We start from the raw sequence: 25,602 nt of genomic DNA, 5'->3' as shown, positions 1-25,602 counted from the left end.
ATTTTGGACGAAAACAGGGCCGCCGGGGACCGTTAACAAATTTATCATATAATATATCATTAAAAAATTCTTGTCAAAATAAAAAAAATGATTTTTATACTTTTAATTCTATCAAATGCATTAAATTAAACATACATTATATGAGAAATAATTAACCATATCTGATTTAGAGAAATCAAATCTTTTTGGTAATCACTGTTATATTTATTAAATAATATAATAAGAAGAGTTTAGAATAATGTGTTTATTGTGACAACGTTCTATGTTACAAGTCAACATCATGTATATGATATGGTTCTTGTCACGACACTGATGATAATAAATACATACCTATAATGATAATTGATAATACAGTGTTCCCATAACAATCACATGTCCTTAATATTCTCTCCTCGTCTATTTATTCTACACTAGAATAAGAAAATTCATTTTCGTCTTCACCTTTGCCTATATTTCTTCCCACAAAACCGATTTCTCCATTTGTAATTATGTTACTAATTCATAAGCTTTGGCCAAAAATTCACCTGGATATGAAATTAAATGTCAAAAAATTAACCAACTTGGTGTAAATCCCTATTAGGTTTTCGTCGCAAACGTAACACAGTCCACCAAATCCATAGAATTACAAATCTCCTTCGAGACCAAACAGATTGCCCTGAGGGTAGTTCTAGGTGTATCCCAAGCATTTAACCATGCTTGATATGACAATATTCTATTTAAATCAAAACAATTTCTCGCTCACCATATATTTTAATAATAAAATCATATCTAGAAAATCGGTCGTTATCAATTCGAAAAAAATTAATTACTCATTTGTTCAAAATATTAAAGGTGGAGTACCCCAGGATAGTAACATCTCATCTATACTTTTTAATATAATATTCTCTGCTGAAAAAATAAAGAACCTATAACAAACCAAACTCTCCTCACCTTATTTCCTGACGACACAGCTATACGTATACTTATGTCAAATAGGTATCACTCTAGATCAGTGGTTCTCAATCGGGGTGAAATGGATCCAATGTAGGAGTGACAAGAGTACTATATTTTTTATATATTTTTTGTATATATTATTATAATTTTGATGTTAGGGAGACGTAGTATTGGGTTCTCGAGGATGAAGGTGACATGAATCCAAAAAGATTGAGAACCACTGCTCTAAATAAAAGATTAACCAGCCTACCAGTCCTAACCACACTAAGCAAAAACGTTAACAACTCAACTCCCACTTTCATCTACTTAGACCACAATTAAAATCTAACTTGAGTCTTAAAAATAAATTACCGCTACCTATACAAAATGCCAAAATAATCATCAGACCATTACGGTCATATATGGCATCCAAATGCCCAACTAAAACATTCATCTTATTTAAACTTGTACAAATTCATTCTTCCATGTCGACCAAAAAATCCAAACAGTGAATGAGCTTGCAAAAAGCCACCATAAAAGTTATTAAATTAACCTCACCTAATTCAAATTAACAAATCAATAACCATAAAACCCACTCTATTAAAAATAAGTCCTTTTTCACATTACCAGAAACTATCCTCATCGATTAGAATTAAACTGATGATCTAGAGATCTCCTAAATTATGGAAAAAAATTTAAAATTAAAGAAGTTTTTTGGGGTTCTGTTACTGAATGATCTTCTCTTCATTTGATTAATGTTTTTATTTTTATTTATATTTTTCTTGTTATCCTTATCACTTATTGTTTTAATTTTGTAAACAAATGGAATTTATTTAAATAAGAAAAAATACAAAGTTATTATATATTTATATGAGTTACCATGGAAGTATTAAAAATGTTTATTCTATAAATTTAAAATAAACAATAGGTATCTAAAATTCTCCAAACAGCATAAAATATTGATTTAATGTAATAACACAATATTGCACATTAGGTATGAAGAATAATAACAAGTCATTATTTTTAATCAGTTTGATTATAACAACATGTTTATATATGAGTAAGTAATATTTCGTATGAGTTATTTTATGTACCTATTATACTATATGCATACAAATACGAAAAAATCTAAAAACGTAATGTTAAAATTCTTTACTTTGTACCAATTTATAAACATAAAAGTTTTATTACCAAAGGTATTCTAAAATTCACTTGAAATCCACCCTTTGGTCACTATTCTCATCATTTATTATAATTTTTTGTTATTTAGTATACAATTATTGTCATCAATTTAATAATTATACAAAAGTTAATAAATGTATAGTTATTTTACTGTCATAAATTACATCACATAAGGTAAAATAACAATTTATGGTTTGGATTTAAAATAATTCACTCTTTTTGACGTGTTTTAACAGGTGTATGTCTCAGACAAAATGTTTTTTCAATGACTCATTTAATATTTCTTGTTTGTTTTCCTCTATTTCAAACTTCAAAACATCACAATCTAAATGGTATGTATGTACAGAAAAATATAATATTTAGGGCAACAATAATGTTTAAACACCTAAAAGTATCATAGCATACTAGTATATATCGCTGGTAATGCTAGGATCCTTAAAACTATTATACATTATACAGGATGATTTTTTAAGCATACTCTTACTCCCATTTTTCTCTTTTAAAATACATTACCTAGTTCTAATAATATGATTTTAGATTCTGAGCGGAGTGATGAATGTATTTATTGTAGGTACCTACCTGATACATAGAATATTATTTTCATTTTGTGTGTGAGTAAATGACAAGAAATTGAAGTAGAGATTCGATTTTAAACTTCAGTATCTTTTTCAATGGGAAATTAAATCTAAGCACCGGGAAAATTGGGATTTTTTGTTCAAAACTAATTCTATCAGCTCACGTCTGATTTTGGTCCATTCGGGTCCCTCTTATATATAAGAATAATTCTTTACTTCTCCTCTTCTAATTATAAGATAATCCTATTCCCGTGGTTAGCGTAAAATGGGTTCGTACGAGCTTCCAGGAAATAACAACGTTCACGCTCGCACAATCGCCTAGTGGTTATATTTTGTTATTGATATAAAAGTGCGTGGTTCTGATTATTTGTATGACAATATTATACATGTTTGTATATTTATATTAGCTATCAATAAGTAGTATAATTGTATATACTCAAATAATGTCACTCTATATAATATATAATATTATATATATTATTCTCAGAACTATAAAAAAGTCTACTGATATATTATGCAATGATCTCCATTTTTTTAAGTTGCTCTTTGTGTTTATCCTCAGAATTGCTTAAACGATTTCTCTTAAGTATTTTGTCTGTGGTATACCTGGACTATCTAGTCCTACCCGAGGCCATTGGCTGGATTAATCGTATAATATGGTGTTAACATGTATATTATATTATAGTGATCTCGTCGCCTACACGTGTCAGGAACCAAGGATGATGAATAAGGTGACTCTTGTAATGACTCGAACAATTATTTAAGTTATAATAAATGTACTTTTATTCATTAACACAATTGCAAAGTAAAATTATTTTATTTAAAAGAGACTTAAATAATTCGATCAGTGAATAATATTATTAATATAATAATAATAATAATATCAATAATAATTTTAATAATAATAATATTCTAAATGTCTGGAAAATATTCTATTTGACTCGTTTATTTTTTAAATCCAAATATTATGTTGCGCGAATTATTCTAAGTCCAAATTAATTAATCAGAAAACAAACTAGCGCGAAGGTGCTCTGGTGCTCTTGGTCAAATCGCATCTGAATATAGGTCATTTCGGGGTTATTATATAGTACTACCCCCTACTCCTCATAGCCCATGCGACATCATTTCTGTTCCTACGGATGCTGGTAAAGTATTACGCAAAATCCGAAAATCGTTGTCTTTAGTCTGTGAGTCATATGAAAAAGTAATTACCTATTGAAAAATCGTTTCCGTCATTCATTGATCTGTATTTGTTCTCAAGAAAAATTTCCGAAAAATTTCCGAAAACTTTGTTGGTAATGTCGGTACCAATTTCATTATCTTTCTGAACAGCATCTTCTACTTTCGATATATTGCAACTTTTTATTCATGAAGAAACAAGGGTTCGCCTCACTTCGTGGAAACTCCAAGGAACAGATATTGTTAGATTTGAAATCACTTTTTCTTAAATATATAATAATTAATAAAATATTATTATTATTATTATTATTATTAAAATAATATTTAATAATATTATAATATAATTTATACTTCTATTGATTTTATTACTTTTGTTTTAATGAATCAATTGATAAATAAAAAGGTATACATTATTATAATTATTATTATACTAGGTATTATAAATTAAACATTTTATTTTACCTTTCAAGTATCTCGAAATCCACGTCGTGTCAGTTCAACTCCTTATGCTTCAGGTAATTATTATGACATGGATTTTTATTACAGCCGTTTGTGGCCTTAATATTGCTAGTCCTCCATAGTAGTTAATACATTTATAAATAAATAATAATATTTATTATTCCACTACATTTATCAATTCTGTGTATGTAACTTTCTACTACTTACAGCATTTTGTCACGGATTGAATTAATTTTATACCAAGACGGCAAGACATATTATTCACTTTAAAAAAAAACATTTTACAAAACTTGTATAGTTGAATAACTAGTAAACTAGGACTACAACAAGTAAATCTATATAATATTGTGCAACAAAGGTGACTGCAGACTAAAGAATGTGTCTATGCGTAAACCTATTATTATATTATTTGTGACATTTGTAGATCGTAGATGTAAGTTTTTATCATTGTCACAAAATTAACGATAAAATTACTAAACGATGTTTCTACGACAATGCATCTGAAATAACTGCTTATTTCCCACTTAGACACAATATAATAATTTTTTTTAAATAATAAACTTGTTTAGTAACTCCTTCGCGCATCCAAATGATCGAGCTCCGCGATTTCGTACCTAAATTTTCCCCTCTTAATTTTATCATACCTAAGCAATATTGATTGTTGAAAATATTTTTAAATCTATATAAAACTATATATAAAAATTAATTGCTGTCCGTTAGTCCCGCTAAAACTCGAGAACGACCGAACCGATTTGGCTAATTTTGGTCTTGAATTATTTGTGGAAGTCTAGAGAAGATTTAAAAAGTGAATAAATAACAAGGTCTTATTATTTTTTACATTTATATATATATATGGATGTAGATTGATAATAGAAAAGTTGTTAACTAATATGGTTATCTAGCATCTATGTCGATCGGTACCTCAGACAAAGAGTGTATCCTTTTATCTTTGTGATTACCGCTACGTACGTGATAATAATAATAACTTTTAATCCTACATTACAATTGACTGCAGAAATGTACAATGCGATATTTTTATATTTTACAATTATATGTATATATTACAATCATGATAGAAGATATGTTTTTATTGATGACAAATAAAGTATTGTAGTGTTTGGGAAGACAGCACTCAATCATTGTATGCACTATGCATTAAACCACGAGTTGCAAAGAGAACAGTACGATATTGAAGCATTGGTCCAAACAGTTCGTACAAGTGTTCCATAATTAAATCAACAACAAAGAATTGCGTATGACACTTTGATAGAAGCTATGAATAGTGGATCTGGGGAAATTTATTTCCTTGATGCTCTCGGAGGAACCGGAAAAATGTTCTCAATTTCATTGTTTTTGGAGAGGATCAGATAGCAGCTCTAGCGTTGGCTTCATCTGGAATAGCTGTAGCCAACACTAGAATGCGGACAAACTGCACATTCAGCCTAACGAAACAACAATTTGCAACATCGCCAAAAATAGTGCAATGGCCAAGATCCTACATGTATGCAAATTGATTGTTTGGGATGAATGCACAATGGCCATAAGAGGTCACTGGACAGAATGTTGAAAAATCTTCGTGACAGCCAAAATATTTTTTGTGGAGCCATGATTCTGTTATCTAGTGATTATCGTAGACTTCAGGTTATTCTAAATCAACTAAACTAAACGCATGCCTAAAATCATCGAATTTGTGGCGGTATGTAAAGACACTACAATTAATAACTAACATATGAGTTTTTTTGCAACAAAATGAAACTGAAAATGTATTTGTAAAGCAGTTGTTAGACGTTGAAAATAATAAATTCACAGTTAACATCTCGGGCGGATTCAGCAGAATACCAACAGATTTCTGTCACATCACGGAATCATAATAAGAGTTTATTCAGCGTGTTTTCCCAGATATAGCTCAACACTTCAATAACCATAATTTGCATGGTGAACGAGCAATATTGGTGGCGAAAAATAAAGATGTCGAGGATCTCGATGCAACCATTCAGAATTGTCTTCCGGAACAGTTGGTTTCCTTCAAATCAGTCGACAACGTTATGAACCAGGATGACGTAGTCAGTTATCCCACGGAGTTTTTAAATTCATTGGAATTGCCTGGACCTTAACTTTACAATTTGCAGCTAAAGTAGGATTAGTTGTCATCATGCTGCGTAACATTAATCAACCTCGACTGTGCAATGGAACAAGACTGACTGTGAAAAAGGTGACGAATAACGTCATTGAGACAACAACCATTAAAGGTAAATATCAAGGAGAAAATATATTGATGCCGCGTATATCGATAATTCCAACAGATTTACCATTCAATTTTAAACGTTTACAATTTCCAATACGTCTGGCCTTTGCGATGACCATAAATAAATCGCAAGGCCAGTCGTTTGAAGCTTGCGGAATAAACTTTGAGCTTCCATGTTTCGCGCATGTACAATTATTATACGTCGCGTGTTCGTGCGTCGGAAAACCGTCATCTTTGTTTATTTATGCACTACAAAATAAAACTAAAAATATAGTTTATCAGAAAGCTTTAAATTGATTAGCAGACTGTATCATAACTATGTGCGTCTGTCAATATCAAAATGAAACCTAATATATAGCCAGTATTTCAGGAAAACTCTGTTTTGTAAGTAAATAACATCATGTATAATTAATCAAAAATAATAATAAAACTTTATTCTTACCGAGCGCATTTTTTTGTTAATTATCATGGAATAGGTACTTTTTGTTTGTTTTAAGTTTATTTTCTACAAAAGTTTAGGTCTTTTATTTATCGATTGCGGCAGCACGAATATACGTAGGTACCTGATATAACTAATATACGCTTATATACGCGCAAGAAAAAAAAACAAAGAATGTTGTATATCAAAAATTATGATAATAATTGTCTCTAATAAATAATCTAATGCATTAGAATAATGAACACTTTTTTTTTGTAATATGTTTTTCATTAATTATACCGATTCCAATTATATAATAATTAAGACAGGACAACGTCTTTCGGGTCAGCATTTAACACACAGTTTAATACATATTATTAGAAGTAGGATTTTTAACGGGCTACGAAATGCACGGGTTCAGCTAGACAGCTAGTCATTATAATATAAACGTAATGGTGGTGTAGAGGAAGTCCGAGAGGAAAAATGAAAATGTTTGAAATAAATGTAAAAAGGTTAAATTTTGTCTTTTGAGTTAAAACTAAAAATGTTGACTTAATGGAGTATACCGCTTTCATCGAAAAAGTGGGCTGGTAGAAATATTTGCTGCTCTAGACTTGAAACTCTGCGTAAGGTAATGAAGTGGGTGAGCATGTTCAAAAAATCAACCTGTATATTATTGTAGTTTTAATAAATAGTATGCATTGAATTTAGATATTAATACATTGTAAATATTCTTTAGCTTTTTTTAGGCTTTTTTGTAGAATTTAGTGATATTTTGTAACACTGTACTCCAATCACCGGGAGATTGCAAGTCGGCGGCGCCAGAAACGTGTCACCGCGAGTGTCCGAAAGGCGAACGATGCCACCCGACGCATACCGATAGCCCGCTTGGTAGGAGAAATCACGCTCTCCAAACTCGAATTTCTATACGCGGCCGACTTGCGTTCTATCGGCATCTTGAGTATAAAATAAGCATAATTATTATTAATTACCAAACACTTAATACCATAATACTTACATTTAAACATAAAAGTTATTGCTTCTAGTTTTTATAAAAATAATTTAACATAATATATATTTCTGAATGATAAGTCAACAAGTTTTTTGTTTTTATTGCCAATGATTTTTAACAGTTAACATTCTATTTTTAGATATATTTCAGAGTAATCGACTCAAACTATTTATTAGATTTATGGTATATACAACGTTAATTATATTAGTTTTGAAAATTATTTGCATAATAATGGCCAATGTAATATCTGGATATCAACACAATATGAATTATTCATGTAAGTAATTGTCTTTCCATAATAACATGAAAAAAGATCCTTATTTAATTTCTTCAATTCAGATGACAATATTGGGCAGTTGTTAGAGACATTAGGAATGGTTAATGATGCATTCGATGTGACACTGGATGCTGTATTGTTAATTATATTTACAATAGTTTTATATTATTTCCCTAAAAGTGATGAAATTGACACATATACCAATCATGTTTCAATAAGTATACCTGTTTACAAGAAAAACTATTACTTAATATTGGTTTCAAAGTATTCATGTTTGGCTGCAATGTGTTTAAGCGGAATTTTAGTCCCTTCATTTGCTTCTTGTGTTTATTACATACTGTTTACAGTACTTACAACAGTCATTGTTTTATTTAAACTGTCAAATAAAACTATTGCTTGTTTATTTCGGATAATATTTTTCTATACAAGTCTCCATATATTTATGTTATTTACTTATCATATAGAATGGATTCAAAATATCATAATGAATATCAGTCAAAGTAGGTAAAATTAAGATCATTTAAATATTGGGTTAATCATTATGTATCTATTTGGTAATTAAAAAATATTAACTTTTCAGACAAATTGGGTTGATTGCTTTTCATAATCCTAAACATTATACATCCAAGGTATTGCCTGAACTTGAGTTAAATGATTATTTATTACCAATTTTTTTAATTATTCAACAACATATGTTATGGGCATACTCTAATATGGTTTGTAAAAATTATTTGTGTTTGATTTATACATTTTTGTTTTAAAAATATATATATATCATCTTATCAAATTTATGATACTTATTTTAACTTGAGTATATTTTTAAATGAACTAGATTTCGAAAAATGCATCCAAAGAAAATTCAACACAATCAAAAATATTAATGACAAATGAATCTAAACTAAAATCTATCATTTTGGTGGGCATAAAGACTATAGGATTTAAGATTTGTATTCTAGTAAGTTTATTTCTAAATAAACTTTTGTGTAGTGAAACTATTAATAGATATTTAGTACTGCAATTTAATATTATAGGTTTGGTGTATTTGTTATCCTGGATGGCTAACACTTATAATGCTGCTATGGACAACAGTTTTTTGGATGTCTTTAAATTCTCGTAGAAATCTCATAACTATTCTGTTACTTGCTATTATCACGCTTCTTTGTGAATATACATACATTGTTATTGGTAATGATCTACTGAAACAAGTGTTTGGTTTATATTTTAAAGAACGGATTTTTTATAAACACTTATCTTTGGATATTTTGATCAAGGCAAGTATTAAATTATTTAATTAATTATACAAATATATTAAATTAATGTAAAATAAGTTATTCATGTTTTACAGACATTATTTACTGCAACATTTTGGATAGCATTAGACCAAGTCGATCAATACAAATTGAATGAGGGGAATCTGAGATTGTGGTCAGCAAATTTAAAATATTACATATCTTACATATGGCCTGCAACAATTATTTTTATTATGATCACATATGGATTTGTTGGATATCATAAGATTAACATGATCCAAATTGGTTACATTACATTAGCACTTTTATTTTTCATTGTTTTTCAAGTAACTACAATTATTAATGTAAGATCTTAAATATCTACCTACCTAGTTATGTGTAGATATTTGTGATTACAAGGTTAAAGTTAATTAATAGGTAATGTTTTTATTTTTGAAATATAAAAAAATTGTGTAGGTATCTTTTCAAGTATGGAGTAAAATCTTGTATTTATATTGGACAGTAGTAATGTTGTATTGTATAATTGTGATAACTATAACATATGTATTTCAATTACCTGGATTTGCAGACATCTTAATCACACATTTACATATTTCAAATGACTTGTAAATATTTTAGTTTAATTTCTATAAATATTTTAATTAATTAATTTAAATAATTAAAGACAATGTGGTATTGGATTGGACAAGACAGACTCCTTTAAAACAATTGTGCCAGCTATGATTTCAATTACTATTCTAGTTCAATTTCAATATTTTCACAAACATTTAAATAGCTCTTTAAATATAAAGATACCAATTCATATATCAAAAACTAATGAAGAGCCATACAAAATTGAAGCTCATTTAATTAAGAAAATGTTTTTATCAAAAATATTGAATATTTTAGTATTAGTTTTTCATGTACATCTTAATAAATTAGTAATCATACTAGTGATGTTGTTGATCATGAGTAAAGTAAGTCTATTTCATAAATTATTTTTGGTTTTTTTAATTATCAATCTAATGAAATATTATATTATAATAATGCGTGAAAAAATACAATAATTTCATGTTTTAAATATTTTATTTATTTTTACTTATTTTAGCCTTGTTTATTGAATTTAATACTACTTATAACAATGTTATTATGGATATTATTGGATTACAATAAAATTATAACAAATATATTATTCTTACACATTGCTTTGAATTTAATAGTTACACTTGTGTACCAATTATCATACATTAGTCATGAAAAGTTTATATACCAATTTCGAGTAAGAAAATATATTTAATAAGATACACAATTAGATCATGAATATAAAATGTATGTTAATATTTTTAGACAATAAATTATTTTCATTATAGTTACCTATAATTGATGAACAACATGTCAAATTACAAGAAAATGTTACTTCTCATCAACTAAATGTCGCAGAATTATTTGGTATGAAAAAAATTGATACAAATGAATTATTAATTCAGTTCTTAGCATATGAGCTCTGTAAGTCATGACAATTTATATTTATTTTAAATAAACTTACCCTACTAATTTTGTATTTACAGTAATTTTGTCGGTAATGGTCTTACAAAAAATCATATTGGTTTATTTGGAATTCAAGTACTACCCTCAAAAACCGTCATCATTAATTTTTCCAAATATTTCTTTTACTGATACAAATAAAGGAATTCCAGAACTTATCATGTACTTGGCAAACAATGGATTCTTTCTATTCGGCTTGGAGGTAAGAAACTGTTTAAATATCTATTAAAATATACAAACATTTTTGATAAATAAATTAATTGACTTAATAAAAATTGTTAAATTAGATAACTTTTACTACTATTGTGATTGTGATTTATTTGTCTTTGGATGTGTATGCATTGTTATGTGCTTTATGGCTTTTGAGATTTGCTGTTAGAAGCAGACAAACAGTTTCAATTTATTGGTCATATTTTTTAATATTTGTGTACTTAGTAATAATAATTAAGTATGTGTTACATATTGAAACAACATTTAATCACAACTCTGGTAAGCTTTGTAATTTAATGCATCTTTCAAAATATATCATGTTTTTTTATCATTTTTAAATTTAAAATGTTTTACAGAAATTCAATGGAAAAAAATCAATATTATAAATAATTCAACAATAATATTATATGATGTAGGCTATAGCGCTTTGATACGGCCATTAACATGTAAGATGTTGAGTATGGAAAACTTAAATAAATTGAAAATTTACTTTTTATTATTTCACAGCATTTGATTTTATATTGTTAGTTTTTGCATCACATCTATTGGCAGTTTTTAAAAGAGAGGGGTTACAATTATCACATGGAAACCATTTTCAAGAGAATAATAATACGTCCTATGAATATTTTCCCGATTATTTATCCCAAACCAAGTTTGTTTAGATCAAATCCTTTTAAAATGCGTTATATTTTAAATATTAAATGTCTAATTTCAGATCATATTTGGACGTTTTGAAAAAAATTGTTTTCAATAATTCTATGTGGTTAATTTTATTTTTCATATTTTGGACCGGTACAAGTAATGTTAACATATTTTCTCTCGGATATTTATGTGCTGGTACTTTATTCTTTTGGAAAGGTACTTACTATTTCCTAATGCCATTAAACATGATACTTAAACTGTGAGTAAACTATTTAAGTTTTCAATTTATTTAAAAATATAATTGTAAGTTAGTATTATTAATCAAAAATAAAGAATAACATTTCAAACATAAAAAATTGTGTAGCAAAAATATGTAACTACATATTTATAATACCTATTATGCACATAACTCTAGTGTTCTATAAAATAATAATAATGTAAAATGCTCAATTAATAAATTTGTTGATACCATTTAAATATTTTATTTTTTGTATTCATTTTCAGTTGGAATGGATTATTGAAATACACTATTACAGTGATGTTTGTTAAAGTACTATTACACTTATTAGGATGTTTAGTTTTAAACTATTTGAAATGGCATTCTTGTATTTTTATGCGCGTCTTTTCAATATTTTGTCCAGTACAAACTTCAGAAAAACGTAAATTTAATTTATTAATTAACTGTTTTTTTCTTCATATTAATATTATTAAATCATTAAATTAGAAACCTGTGGAACATTCAAAAATGATATTGGTTTATTTTTGGATGTATTTATATTTATGTTGGTATTGTTTCAAAGACGGTTTTTCGAAAGTGGCTACTTTCTTAAACTAATTGATGACACAAAAGTAGTAGCTGTAGTTGCTAATAAAATGTGCCATATAGTCAATGCATGGGAACAGTCTAAAAAAGACTCAAATCGTAAAATAGATTTAGATTCATTGGAAAAAATCAAAGTCAAACTTAATAATATTAGAGAGTCAAAAAAGCGATTAAGTAAAACACAATCAAAACATTCCAGAGGTATTTTTTGATATTTTTATTCAGAAATATTAATATTTTTTTTAAAATGGATATTATACAGCTTGTTTAGATGGTGAATTCATGTTTGAAAAAATTTATGATGATGTAGATTTAGTTGAAAAATATGACACTAATATATTTTCTAAATACCATGGAGATTCAGTTAATGGCTCATGGCTATTTCGACAGTTTGTTTACTTTGTGATGCACTTAACAGAAAAAATGAATAGTTATTCTGAAGAACACAGGCAAATAATGGAAACATTAAATGCAGAAAAAAAGTTACTAATGGTAGGTTTAATTTTATATCATTATTATGTACATATTATATTAATATGTAGTCATATATTACTACCTATTTATTTTTTTCTATTTCAACCATGATATCAGATTTGTATTGCTTTCATCTGGTCACACCTCGTTAATAAAATGTACATCAAATCGGTCTCTGAGAGTTAAAATGGTGTATTAATTACCACTTAGTTTAAATTAGGTCAGTTAGGAGAATGTGGTGAATGACATGTACTCATGGGGTAAATCAGATACATTCCAATATTTTTATCTAATATTGGTAAAAATGATTTAAAATTGTAAATCATTGTTGTCATTAAAAAACTTCCTACATGCTAAATCTATGATTTTGTGGTTTTGGTACACCTGAAATATGAAAAAATAAACTTTAAATTGAGAATATCTCTTAGTAAGTATTATTGTCTATCCTAATAATTTAATTAATGAAAAACAATAAACGAAACTTCTCATGAGTTACATACTTTAAGTCGTTAATGAAATATCTTCTATGTGATTAAAAATGTATGACACCAATTATATTCAAAAACCATACTATAATCAAACCTACAATGTGTCATAATTCTGTTAAATGCTTCTCTATTTGTGTATAATATATCTTAGTGTAATGGATAGGTACTCACGCCACCACAAATATTATATTGTAATGATAAGGACATAAGGTACAATTAATTTATGTGGCAGTTAGTTAGATTCTAGCGTCAGTAAGCATTCTCTAGCTAAGTTGTCCTTGAGGCCAGATCGATTCATGATATTTAAATAATTAAAAATATAATGCAAATGTTATTGATCGAGTGTTCTTTCATCGATAGTTTGTTAATTCACTGTTAACTATATGAGAAAGAAATAGATAGTTAACTATACTGAGGACTGACAGTACATTTTTATTCTATTTATTCTATTTACACAAACATAGAATTTTTTTACTTTGATTATTATTGAATTAAGTATTTAATAATTTATAAAGTTTCATTTGTTTCTTTAGGTATTCAGTAATTTGTTTTATTTTTAGTCTTTTTGGGAAAATTGAGTTTTAACACATGTCATAGTAGGTTTATGCATGCCAACTATGATATAATAATATGATGTAATCGTATAATATTAGTATATCGTGTAGGGTTACCTACTTGTGTGTTACAGTATTGCAATTATTATATATAATTATGTAAATATTATAATAGAAGTAATTAAGGTTTATTAATTGTAATAATATGTGAATAGAATTTTTGTCAGACAAATTTTTTGACCCATATATGAAGCAAAATATGATTAAATTGACTTTTTATTTCTTTGGAACTAAAAATAATATTACTGGAATTAACTCATGTGTCACAAGTCATGAAAATATTAATTTACATATGGTTACAATCATATATTGTACCTATTTATAAATTATAGCAGTATATCATGAAAAATAAATAATTGTTCCCCTATTAATATAAGCACAAAAATTATATTAATTTTAAAAAAGTGATGATATTTTTTTCTGAATTATTAAAGCTTAGAAAAAAACATATGCTAAACTAAGGAAAAAATATATGTTATTTTTTAAATATTAATTGAATTATTCTCCTACTGATATTTTAATATAGAAAGATTCAGAACTGTTTAAATTGGGTCAACACAAAGGATCTGCAATGTTATGGACTCCGATACAAAATGTTATAAACATTACAGACTATGAGTATTTATATTTTTATTAACTAAATATAATATTGGCATTAATTATGTTGGTTTTATCTAATATGTTTCACTGTTTGATTCATCTTGAAGTATGCGTTATCACGAAGATATTAACAAAAATAAGCACTGGTCAATACAATTTATATTGGCAATTTGGAATGTAATACAATCGTCTACACATGTGTTATGTTACTTCTCTATACTTTATAATGCAGTTCAAAACTCAAACGATATAATTTCATTGATACCTGTAACGATGGTATTGTTGTGGGGACAATTATCGGTACCCAGACCAACTAAAACATTTTGGATTGTTTTAATCACGTACATGCAAGTAAATGAAATAAATGCATCAAAAGCCATAAATGTGTACTACCTAATACCTATATATTTAATTTTACCAGATCACAGGCTTAATAAAGTACATTTGTTCTTTTAAAGAGATTCCGTGGATACAAGAGGAAATAACACTAGAGAAAACAAGTTTAGCAGAGTTTTATTTGTATCCAACTATCCGCATTGGAATTGGCAATTACCCAAATAAAATACTAACAGACCTAATTGTTTTATTACTATTGTTTCTACACAGGTAAGTAGGTATCATTTCATAATTATTTACAATATAATTGACAGTATAAACTTGTAGACGGACATTAGTAAGATTAGGCCTTTGGACGTGTAATAATCATCTTAAAGGATGGATTGTCAACAAAAAAATGTTGAAATATAAAAATGTAAACATATCATCATTAAGGTTGATAATGTTTAAGTATGTTTATAATTGTAATATTTTAAAACATTATTTTAATTTAAATTTAAAATTTTTAAATGTCTAATATTGAATTAACCTTGCAAGTATCAAAACTCATTTAAGACCTATAAATGAATTTTATCTAAACCTTAAGAAAGATCACACCGAAGGATCAGTGAATGTGTATCCAACTATGCTCTTGTTGCTTGCCATACAATTACCTCTATCACTTATGCAATCAAGTGTAAGTAAATAATATAAAAATTGCAGATATTAGTAGTAATTATTAGAAGTATAGGAAATAATTATTAACTTCAGACTTTGGCGTACCTAATTAATACGGTTTTGTAATTTTTCAGACAGTCGTGGAATCAGTTGCATTCAATAGAATATCTGGAATGTTTCATTCATCAATCTTTGTGTACCCAATAATCATAGTTTTAGATCGATGGTTCTATGCTAAGCGTTATGTTCAAGGGAAACTAATTTTTCACATATTCTATGTATCATTTATATTATTATCTTTATATAATTACGAGTAAGTGTCAGATATTAAGTATTGATCATTATTTATTAAATATTAACAGTTATTTTATTTGCACTTATAGAGACATGGGAAATAATAAATTAATGGAACAACTTACTCTATACATCACGCATTTATATATTTTGGTTTCAGCCTACCAAATAAGAAACGGGTACTTGTATCGGCACGCAAGTTCATTTCTTTGGTCACGATATACAATATTCAATTTGATGGCTTACAAATTGTAAACTAATTGAAATTATTGATAAAATATAAATAAATTATAAATAATTTTATATTTATAAGATATTACTATTGTCCATTTGTACACGAAATCCGCACAGTATTGGATTGGATATGGACAGATTCGTCGTTGACAATTATGGAATGGTTCAAAATGGATGAACTATTTACCCATGCGTGTTGTGTTAAGGTAGAAGAAAAGTTATTATAAATTACTTATTGAATTAATTATGCGACTGGACTTACTTATAAATTGTAATTTATTTTTAAATCATTTTGAATTTAAATATAAACATGGCGCTTTATTTATGTTTTAGAGCATTTATAATTTTCGTCAATTAGTAGATAATAAACGAGGCGAAAATGTATCCTGGATTTTTAAGCTATTTATTGGTGGAGGGATAATAATAGCAATATTGACAATAATCATATTTCCATTAGTATGGTTTTCAATGTTTAAAAGTGAACCAGACACACCATCTTCAATGGAATTAACTGTAACATTTGGAGAAGATTCAACTGTGTTCTCCACTAAGTCAGATGACATACATAGGTATTTTAAGACATTAAGTTATCTTTAATGTAATAGATTACTATAAAGTCAAACAAAATAATATAAACAAAAATTCATACATAAAATAAACTGCTATCAATAATGCATACAATAATATCAATGTGGCTTGGTGAGGCGTGGTTGTACGCTCAATCTGCGGAAACGCACTGAGCGTACCCACGTACCGGCAGCAGTTGCTAGCTCCCGGATGGGTGACCACCCGGGATTTTTAGCAACATATCCTTGCCACACATACACGTGTTACAACCCTACCCACTTAAAAACCTACAAACAAATATACGAAAATAACCCCTACCGTACCATCCCACACCGTTGCCGTGGGTTCCCCTTACAAAATAAATAAAAATAATATAAATGTACAATATTTATAAAAAAAAAATAAAATAAAATACACAATTATTAACTTAAACCGAGGCAAGAAAATTAATAGTTTTACAAATATATTGTATTTGTATATGACTTGAAATATTAATTTTCAGACTAGATAGATCGGATGTTAAATTAATGAAAGACATATACGATAAGTCATCGAAAATACATAAAGTCAATATTCGGGAATTTTCAGAACAATACGAATTTGACGAAATAAGCTCAATGAACGCAATACCGCAGGGGATAAATACATGGCCCATTACTGCTTATGAGTTCAACAAGTTTAAAAAGATTATTCTTTTAGGTACTAACGTTTTTTTCATATAAAAATATCATTATCATAGAGGTAGGTATACTATAGGTAAGCTATACAATAATATTTACCTTAAATATTCTTTTATGAAGTTAAATCATAGTTATGTCGAATTAGTATTTAATTGTTTTGATTTTTGAGTAAAAATAATTTTCATTCACATTTCAATAGAATGAAGTTTATTAACTATATATTATTTAAATCTCATGATAGATGTTTAAATTTGCATTTACTACAACAGGTTCCAGTATTAAAATTTCAGCAGAATGGGCATTGACACATCACGACGGTGTTAAGATAAGCCGCGGAAAAAACACAGTTATGATGGAAGATTACGTTCATTCCATACTGAATGAATGCCTAAAAATATTAAACAGTAGTTCTAATGAATTAACAGGTTCTTGTAAGCAAGTGATCATACCCAACCTAATACCAAAATTTTTAGTACTTCATTTAAAATCCACCGAAACGGCAATAAAATCGGAACTGATGATACATAACCCATGCAAGTCTACAGTATTTATAAAAGTTTCTTATTTACTTATATTATACGATCTAATTGACAAACTGTGTACTCTGTCCATAAGATATAGAAAATAAATAGGTATAAACTATGATGATTGTATCACAGTGGCGCAATCGAGATTGATTTTAAGTGGAGGATAAGTTTAAATTTTTAAATTACTAAATCAATTATTTACCTTTTGTTTATTATTAATACGTACATATTGGAAAATAATTTAGGCTCAGTTTAAATATTTATATGCATTATAGCTTATTCATTACAAATTCATGTTTCAAATTGTTAAACAAATCCTACAATTATAAAACTATTGAACTACGTTCTTAGTAGAATTCGTTAAACAATCATATTTCGGGTTGATGGGGAGGTTGAAGGAGGCCAAGGGTCATGTATTCAAAACTTCGAATGCTATATTTTCAAGATTCGAAAGATTGATTGTTCAAATATTATTTGGTCGGGATTGTTGAAAAGCAAAAACAACTCATATTGATTATAGTATAATATTTGTATGAGTAATTCGTGTGTCTAAACAAAATTGGAATTCTATTATAATTCAAAGCAAATTAAATCTAGCGTCTTCCATGACCCACTGAATCGAGTATCTTAAACTTTATGAATATCCACTCTTTTTGAATATAATGCCAGATATTTCGGCTGAAAAAAAACACTAAGCAGGATGGATTTACAAATAGTAATTTAATTCAAATACGTCATTGATCGCATTGATCGAAGTTCTTTATTCTTTTAAATTTCTTATTACTTCCAAAATTTTATTTTCAATTGTAAAATTATTAAATACAGTTAGTATTGTCTTATGATCATCTTAAATTCGATTGGTCATCAGTAGGTAATAGGTATATATAACAAGGGTATACACATTTTGTTATTAATACCTCGTAAAATTGACCTCATGTACTGTACCTAAATATTTGTCAATATTTTCATGCTTTGAATGTTCTGATCTATCAGTAAGAAAAAAATTTGATTCCCAAAAGTCTATGCAATTCTAAACTGCTGTGAAAATTAAATTATAAATTTAGTATGTCCTTGGATTACATTTTTTAAAACAAAAATGTTCTTGAAATTTATTTTGAAGTTCCTATAAAATGTCATGAAATTGATTCTAGTTCTTTCTCCTTTTCTATATATTTTTACATAAAAACTGAGCAGCTTAGCAGTGTACGAGTAGCAATGTCGACCTAATGGCGACCAATTAAACTGAACGATTAGGCATTGCGTCTAACTTGGGACTAAGCTAACTATTTTACAAAGCCAAGTATTATGATATATTGATATATGTATTAATAATTATTATAATTTTATCGTCAATCGTCATTGATGAATATGATTATTAATTATGGATATTAGAATATTTAGGCTTCAAGCTATTTTTAGATTGTTTTTCGTTCGACGACTGACATGACGTGTAATATTATTATGAATATATATATATGGCTCCACGTGGAGCCCAGTTTAATAATGTTAGTAATAAATATGTATATATATATACATATATATGTACTGTTTATAAAGAATTGGTTATCTTTTTTTATTACGAGAATCGAGCACCAATGGTACAAAAATAGCTGGAATTTCAAACGACAGTCTGCAGAAGTGCAAATAAATAGCTAATTTTTGTTGTTTATTATATTTGTAAATCTATATTTTTTAAACGGTTTCAGATTAAAATTGATACCAATAATGTAACTATTTAAAATTTGTCACTATTGTGAAAAAACAATGACTTACTTATGAGGGTCGAGGGACTCAAAAATATAATCTGTAATTTTAAATTTTATATAGACTTAAAAAACAACTAACTAAATTTTTGAACCTCTAAGCCCCCCCCCCCCTTGGTGAGTGATAAAACCTGCCCCTGCATTGCGTTGAGTAGGACGTAATTCTGCAGTACCTACGCTGCTTTGTAATATGTAGCATTACGATAGTTTAGGTGAAGTGAAGAAATACCTAGTATAGTGTGTGAATTTGTGATCATATATAAGTAGTTACCTTTTTATTTTGTAACGATATATGAATAATTCTTTGGGTGGCTAACAATTTTCGTCAGGTACCACACACCTTGACAAATTATAGGTTTTTTCAACTTTTAGATACCTAAGCTTTTATTTTTGATGATCAGCATCAAACAAAAAATCGATTTCCGTATTAATGTTTGCTAATTACAAGATGGTTTTTTTTAATAATAAAGATATGATCCTGAGAATGTGACACTCGGCTGCGGGTTATTCTTATATATAATGGAGTATATTATTTGTTAACATCTAATCCTAAAAACAAATAGATGTACAATAAACAAAGTTAAAAAAATGTTAAATAATATTATAGCTAAACCATACATGGACGTTGGTCTAACATTTCATTATGACGATGTATCTAAATTAACGTATTGGTGGGACTTAATAGAAATATGTCCGAGCAATGACGAAAAGACCAATTATTTGAGAAAGTTGCCTTATTCATCATGCGCTGATATTGATATAAATTTGGGCACAACTAACAACACTCATGTGGATACAATATATAATATATATGTGTTTAGCGATAGATATTCGAGCACAATACAGTTTTTAGACGACAAAGGGTAATTTTTTACTGTTCAACATCTATAAAATGTAATAATTTAATTGTACCATCATTATTGTTATTAAATAATTATACTGTGAAACTAACTCTATATATTGTAGTATGTACACTATAACAATTATTCGAGTATAAACTAACTAAACTTATTTCAGAATTTCTGGATTATACACAATAATTATAGTTTATATTGGATATAAGTTGGCATTTGATATATTTCGATCGTTCAAATTCAAATTGGGATACACCGAAACACCTTATCCAGACCGTATACTACAAGTAACATGAAGCATGTTAATTTGGATATGTCTTTTTCTATATAGTAGAATGCAATGTTTGTAGCTTTGTTACGAAATTTATATGGTGAGATTCTTCAAAGAATATGAAATGGAAGAAGATTTATACGCAATGTTAATATATTTGTTTCGATCACCAGAAACGATGATTCGTTATACAAGGCGACCAGAATAGAATATGCAAGAAACATGCTTTTTATAAAATATTAATAATAAAACTTAATGTATTTCTTCGACCAGTTTAATTAAATTATAGTATTTTTTTTTTTTATCGAATTATACAGATTTATAAACAGAACATAATATTATAATGTTATTATTTAATAAATCAATATTCATTTTATTGTTAAATACTAAATAAATAAATAATTCACATTTGTTTAGCTATAATGGTGCATGGTGCATCATATAGTAAGCCGACAAGAATATTGAAAATATAATTAAGTCAAACACAGAAGACATAGGTCCAATTATAACAGAAAGCGAATTCGTTAAAGCACTAAGTGAATGAAAACAATGCAAAGCGGCAGGAGTAGATGACATCCCAGCAGAATTATTAAAAAACGTTGGAAAGGATATAGAATAATAAGCTATTTGAAATGATTGAGTAAATGTAAAGGGACAGATTCCGAATGACTTTGCAAAAGCAAAATTGTACTAATCCCTAAAAAAGAAAATTCCACAAAATGCAAGAACTGCAGAACAATAAGTTTATTAACAAACGCGTCAAAGATGATTCTTACTACCATAAAAGTTGTTTAACACCGATTGAAGGATCTTCCAGGCTTAATTAAAAGTTTAATTGATAATTCTCACCCTCTATCAAAACATTTCCTTGATAATTCTAGACGGTATAATACCTACTCTGTTTCAAATGATATCGTTTGGAGCAAACAAAATAGCCGAAGGGAACTTCATGCCCAATTTTAAAATTCTGGGTCAAGTGCATCATTTAATAGGTAGTTTATTACCCGAAATTGGAAATAATGCTAAATTTTTACAAATATATTTTATGTCAGAGTTGGATCAAATATCTATTCGAACATTATTACAAACCATTATTCAGCCAATTCGCCGTAGATATGTTTGCAAAAATGATTTCTGAAAGACTACACTTTATTCGTAACAATCAAAAACAACTACGAGCGGATGTTTATGTTCACCTCCGAGATGATGTTAACAATGATGCAAATATTAATGCTAATAACGTGGGGCAACAAGTAATTCTTCCCTCCTCTTTTACTGGCTCCCCGCGTTACATGCATGAAAAAAATCAGGATGACTTATGTTCGTAAATTTGGCAGTCCAGATTTATTTATTACTTTCACATGCAACCCGGAATGGCCGGAAATAAAAAATGAATTATTTCAAGACCAAAAGTCGTTTGATAGACACGATATAATCTCTAGAAATTTTCATCTCAAACTAAGTTTTTATGCATGTATTAAAAAATAAATGTATTTTCGGAGATGTAAATTGTTATGTTTACAGTGTTGAGTGGCAAAAACGAGGTTTGCCACATTGCCACATTCTTTTGTGGTTACAAACAAAAATTCAGCCAGATGAAATTGATAAAATTATTTCTGCCGAGATACCGAACAAAGACAGAGATCTTATACTTTATGAAATAGTATGCAAGAATATGATTCATGGCCCATGCGGCGAGTTAAATTTTAGATCGCCATGTAACATAATCGAATCGTGGTAAAATGAGTCGGGGTGAAAACGTCCAAATTAAAAAGGTCCAGATGAGTATATTATATACATAACAATATTTAAAATAGTTTATTAAAAAAAAAAAAATGCGATGATTATAAACTATAATTACGTACTTATTAGTATCATATCTATATATTATATCAAAATGGATTTCTGTCTGTTTGTCCTTTATGCATTCCTAAACGAATGAACCAATTGCGACGAAATTTGGTACAGAGATATATTAGACCTATGCATAGGCGCCCGCAGATATTTTTCTGTGGGGGGGGGGGGAATGTTAGGATTTTAGGATAAATATTATAATTTTACTAGGTGTTTTAAAATAATAACCTTTTTTATTATACTCGTATACAATATATTATATTTATAACTTATTTTATACTTTAAATTTGTTGTATAGTATATAGTAATTTATCTTAAAACATTCAATTTAAAAAAGTCAGGGGGCAAATGCCCCAGCTTGCCCCCCCCTGCGGGCGCCTATGCACCTATGGGCATAAGATAGGCTAAGTTAAAAAGTGACAAACTTAGATATTCTATTGAATATTTGAATTGTCAGACTTTTCTAGACAAAACGAATAAGTTTACATAATGATAAACTAAATTGATTATCAGTGTAAGTTTATTACTAGGTATATTTTAACCATTATCTATCTATATGTATAAAAAATACTACTAGCATGATCACAAACAACGAATTTAATTAACAGTTTGAGACATTCAAGAGGTATGATTTTTAACGGGCTACGAAGTTCACGGGTTCAGCTGTGTTACTATACAAAGAGAAAGAAACCTTAATAGAGGTAAGAAAACATAGTACTACAGCAAAAAATAAAAGAAGAGTAAGACAAGGTTGCTCATTATCTTCTTATTTGTTCAATTTATTCGTCAAATAAATCATAGATAAGTATAAGAAAAACTTTAATGCGGAATAAGCGTAAATTGAGAAAAGATCCACTGCATAGGATTTGCAGATGATATTGCTTTAGTGTCTAAATCGGAAATACTTTAGCTTTTAACAGAGAAGAATGGTGAACCAGATTTGCAACGACAAGGCAAGTCCTTTAGTAGAGAATAAGTAGAAAAATAAGCACTAATTCATCATAGACGACCTAATAATTTTCTGACTTTATAGAGAAATTTTTTATTTTATCAGCTGCCGAGTGCGTTACACTGAAATTTAAATAAAGAAGCCATTGCAGATCACTTAATTGTGTATTATTGTGGAACAAAATGTTGAAAGTATCACTGAATGATGGCTAATCTTCCAAATTGCCATTAAATATAGGTGTTTGTATCAATGGTTTAATCTTAATTCCACTTGAAATAGTAGAAGAATGAACAATATTGTGGTGGTGTTCATCTTAGAAATAATATCTTCAATGTTGGCTATATTAAAGTATCGTCAGATTCGTGTCTTTGAAATCCAATCGTTCTCCATCTTCTTCTTGTCTTTAATATGATTCTATGATGCATTATTTAACATTATTAAATTCAGGAATATGTTATGTTAGAGACTTAAGTCAGATTTTAAGTAGGTGACTACATTGAATATTTTTATTGAATTTATTGACATAACTGCAGATAACATTAATGGAGGATAGGTATAATAGATCATCTCTTCTTTATTAGCTTGGTTAGCTGTAAAGATATAACGGTAATCATTTTTCTAGACTTTATGAATATAAAGACTATAATAAAAAAAGAAAAAATACAATAAAACAAAGTATATTAGTAACAATATAAAAAATACATGAATTACCATATGCAACCGCTTAATATAGCTACTTGTATATGGTTTATTGATATTAATTAGTATAATAATATAGAATAATGATACCCAATATTCATTAAAAAATTTTAAAAATTAAAAATTAAAACTGTCTTGATGGTGTAACAGTGTATAATAATAATTAGAATACTATAAGTAATAAGTATTGAAACACATGATCATGTCTAGGTCACCAATGTGGCACTGTTTCTGATAACTAATTGGCAATAATATTAGTAATAATTTTAATCAATGATAATACTGTAAATAAAAAACTACACGCCAGCCAATTACCTGTCTGCCTCAAATAAAATAGTTGGATTTTCACCCATGCTACCTATCTGAAATGTGTAATTAATTAACAAATTAATAATAATTTGATATAACAACAACCTCGAAATGTGTATGACTATTGGATTAATGGAGTGTAATGATAGACAACATATAATTCACAGATCACAGCCACAGATGGTGTGATCAGACATGTATTTAAGATAAGACAATCAAAGATTGGCAATGACCATTATCCTCATAATAGTATAAATTCAAATGCTTATAACTTATAATGACCATATCCAACATCCCGTAGAAATCAACAGTATTAAATTTAGTGGAAATATTAGCTAACCTTTAGATTTTTTTAATTTTTATTATTTATATTAAGCCTCGGCGTCAAAGGCCATTTAAAGATTATTTAAAAGAAACAAATGCATTTATATGATATTACAACCAAGCAAAATATCAGAGCTTTCTGAAAGAATTTACCTGGGAATGATTTTGTGTACGTATTCAGTTTATATACAAACAACAACAAAAAAGAAAAGAGGAATTTAAATGTATCATTTTTTGAAAAACAGTTCACTGATGAACTCTAATAATCTCAAAAGAGTGTTATTTTGCAAGTATTGTGTTCTTTATGCTGATAAAGGAAGAAAATTCAAAATAACAGTACTACAACAATTTGTTGTAACACCTTTAAACAAATATTCCAAAATCTCAGGGCAATAATTAC

General features: G+C 28.0%; 1 protein-coding gene across 1 annotated transcript; it reads left to right on the top strand.

The window, feature by feature from the left end:
• The first annotated feature begins 1,908 nt into the window (after nt 1-1,908).
• On the top strand, nt 1,909-21,275 carry LOC149061719 (piezo-type mechanosensitive ion channel component-like). The gene is made up of 34 exons (XM_089215083.1): nt 1,909-1,972; nt 2,331-2,426; nt 8,122-8,259; nt 8,322-8,763; nt 8,840-8,975; nt 9,092-9,214; nt 9,291-9,530; nt 9,605-9,835; nt 9,966-10,114; nt 10,174-10,465; nt 10,597-10,767; nt 10,859-10,994; nt 11,057-11,235; nt 11,321-11,522; nt 11,600-11,689; nt 11,751-11,895; nt 11,959-12,144; nt 12,390-12,544; nt 12,610-12,909; nt 12,971-13,200; nt 14,811-14,902; nt 14,992-15,235; nt 15,306-15,490; nt 15,548-15,670; nt 15,758-15,896; nt 16,012-16,190; nt 16,261-16,422; nt 16,485-16,611; nt 16,739-16,974; nt 17,475-17,671; nt 17,922-18,185; nt 20,550-20,805; nt 20,960-21,083; nt 21,147-21,275. The coding sequence occupies exons 1-34, from the start codon at nt 1,909-1,911 to the stop codon at nt 21,273-21,275; spliced, it is 6,162 nt and encodes a 2,053-aa protein (XP_089071209.1).
• The last annotated feature ends 4,327 nt before the right edge of the window (nt 21,276-25,602 follow it).

The sequence above is a fragment of the Diuraphis noxia genome, unplaced genomic scaffold, assembly GCF_037042655.1.
Source record: "Diuraphis noxia isolate RWA-SAM2 unplaced genomic scaffold, SU_Dnox_SAM2 contig0001, whole genome shotgun sequence".
NCBI classification, from domain to species: domain Eukaryota; kingdom Metazoa; phylum Arthropoda; class Insecta; order Hemiptera; family Aphididae; genus Diuraphis; species Diuraphis noxia.
This window is presented reverse-complemented; position numbering and strand designations above follow the sequence as displayed.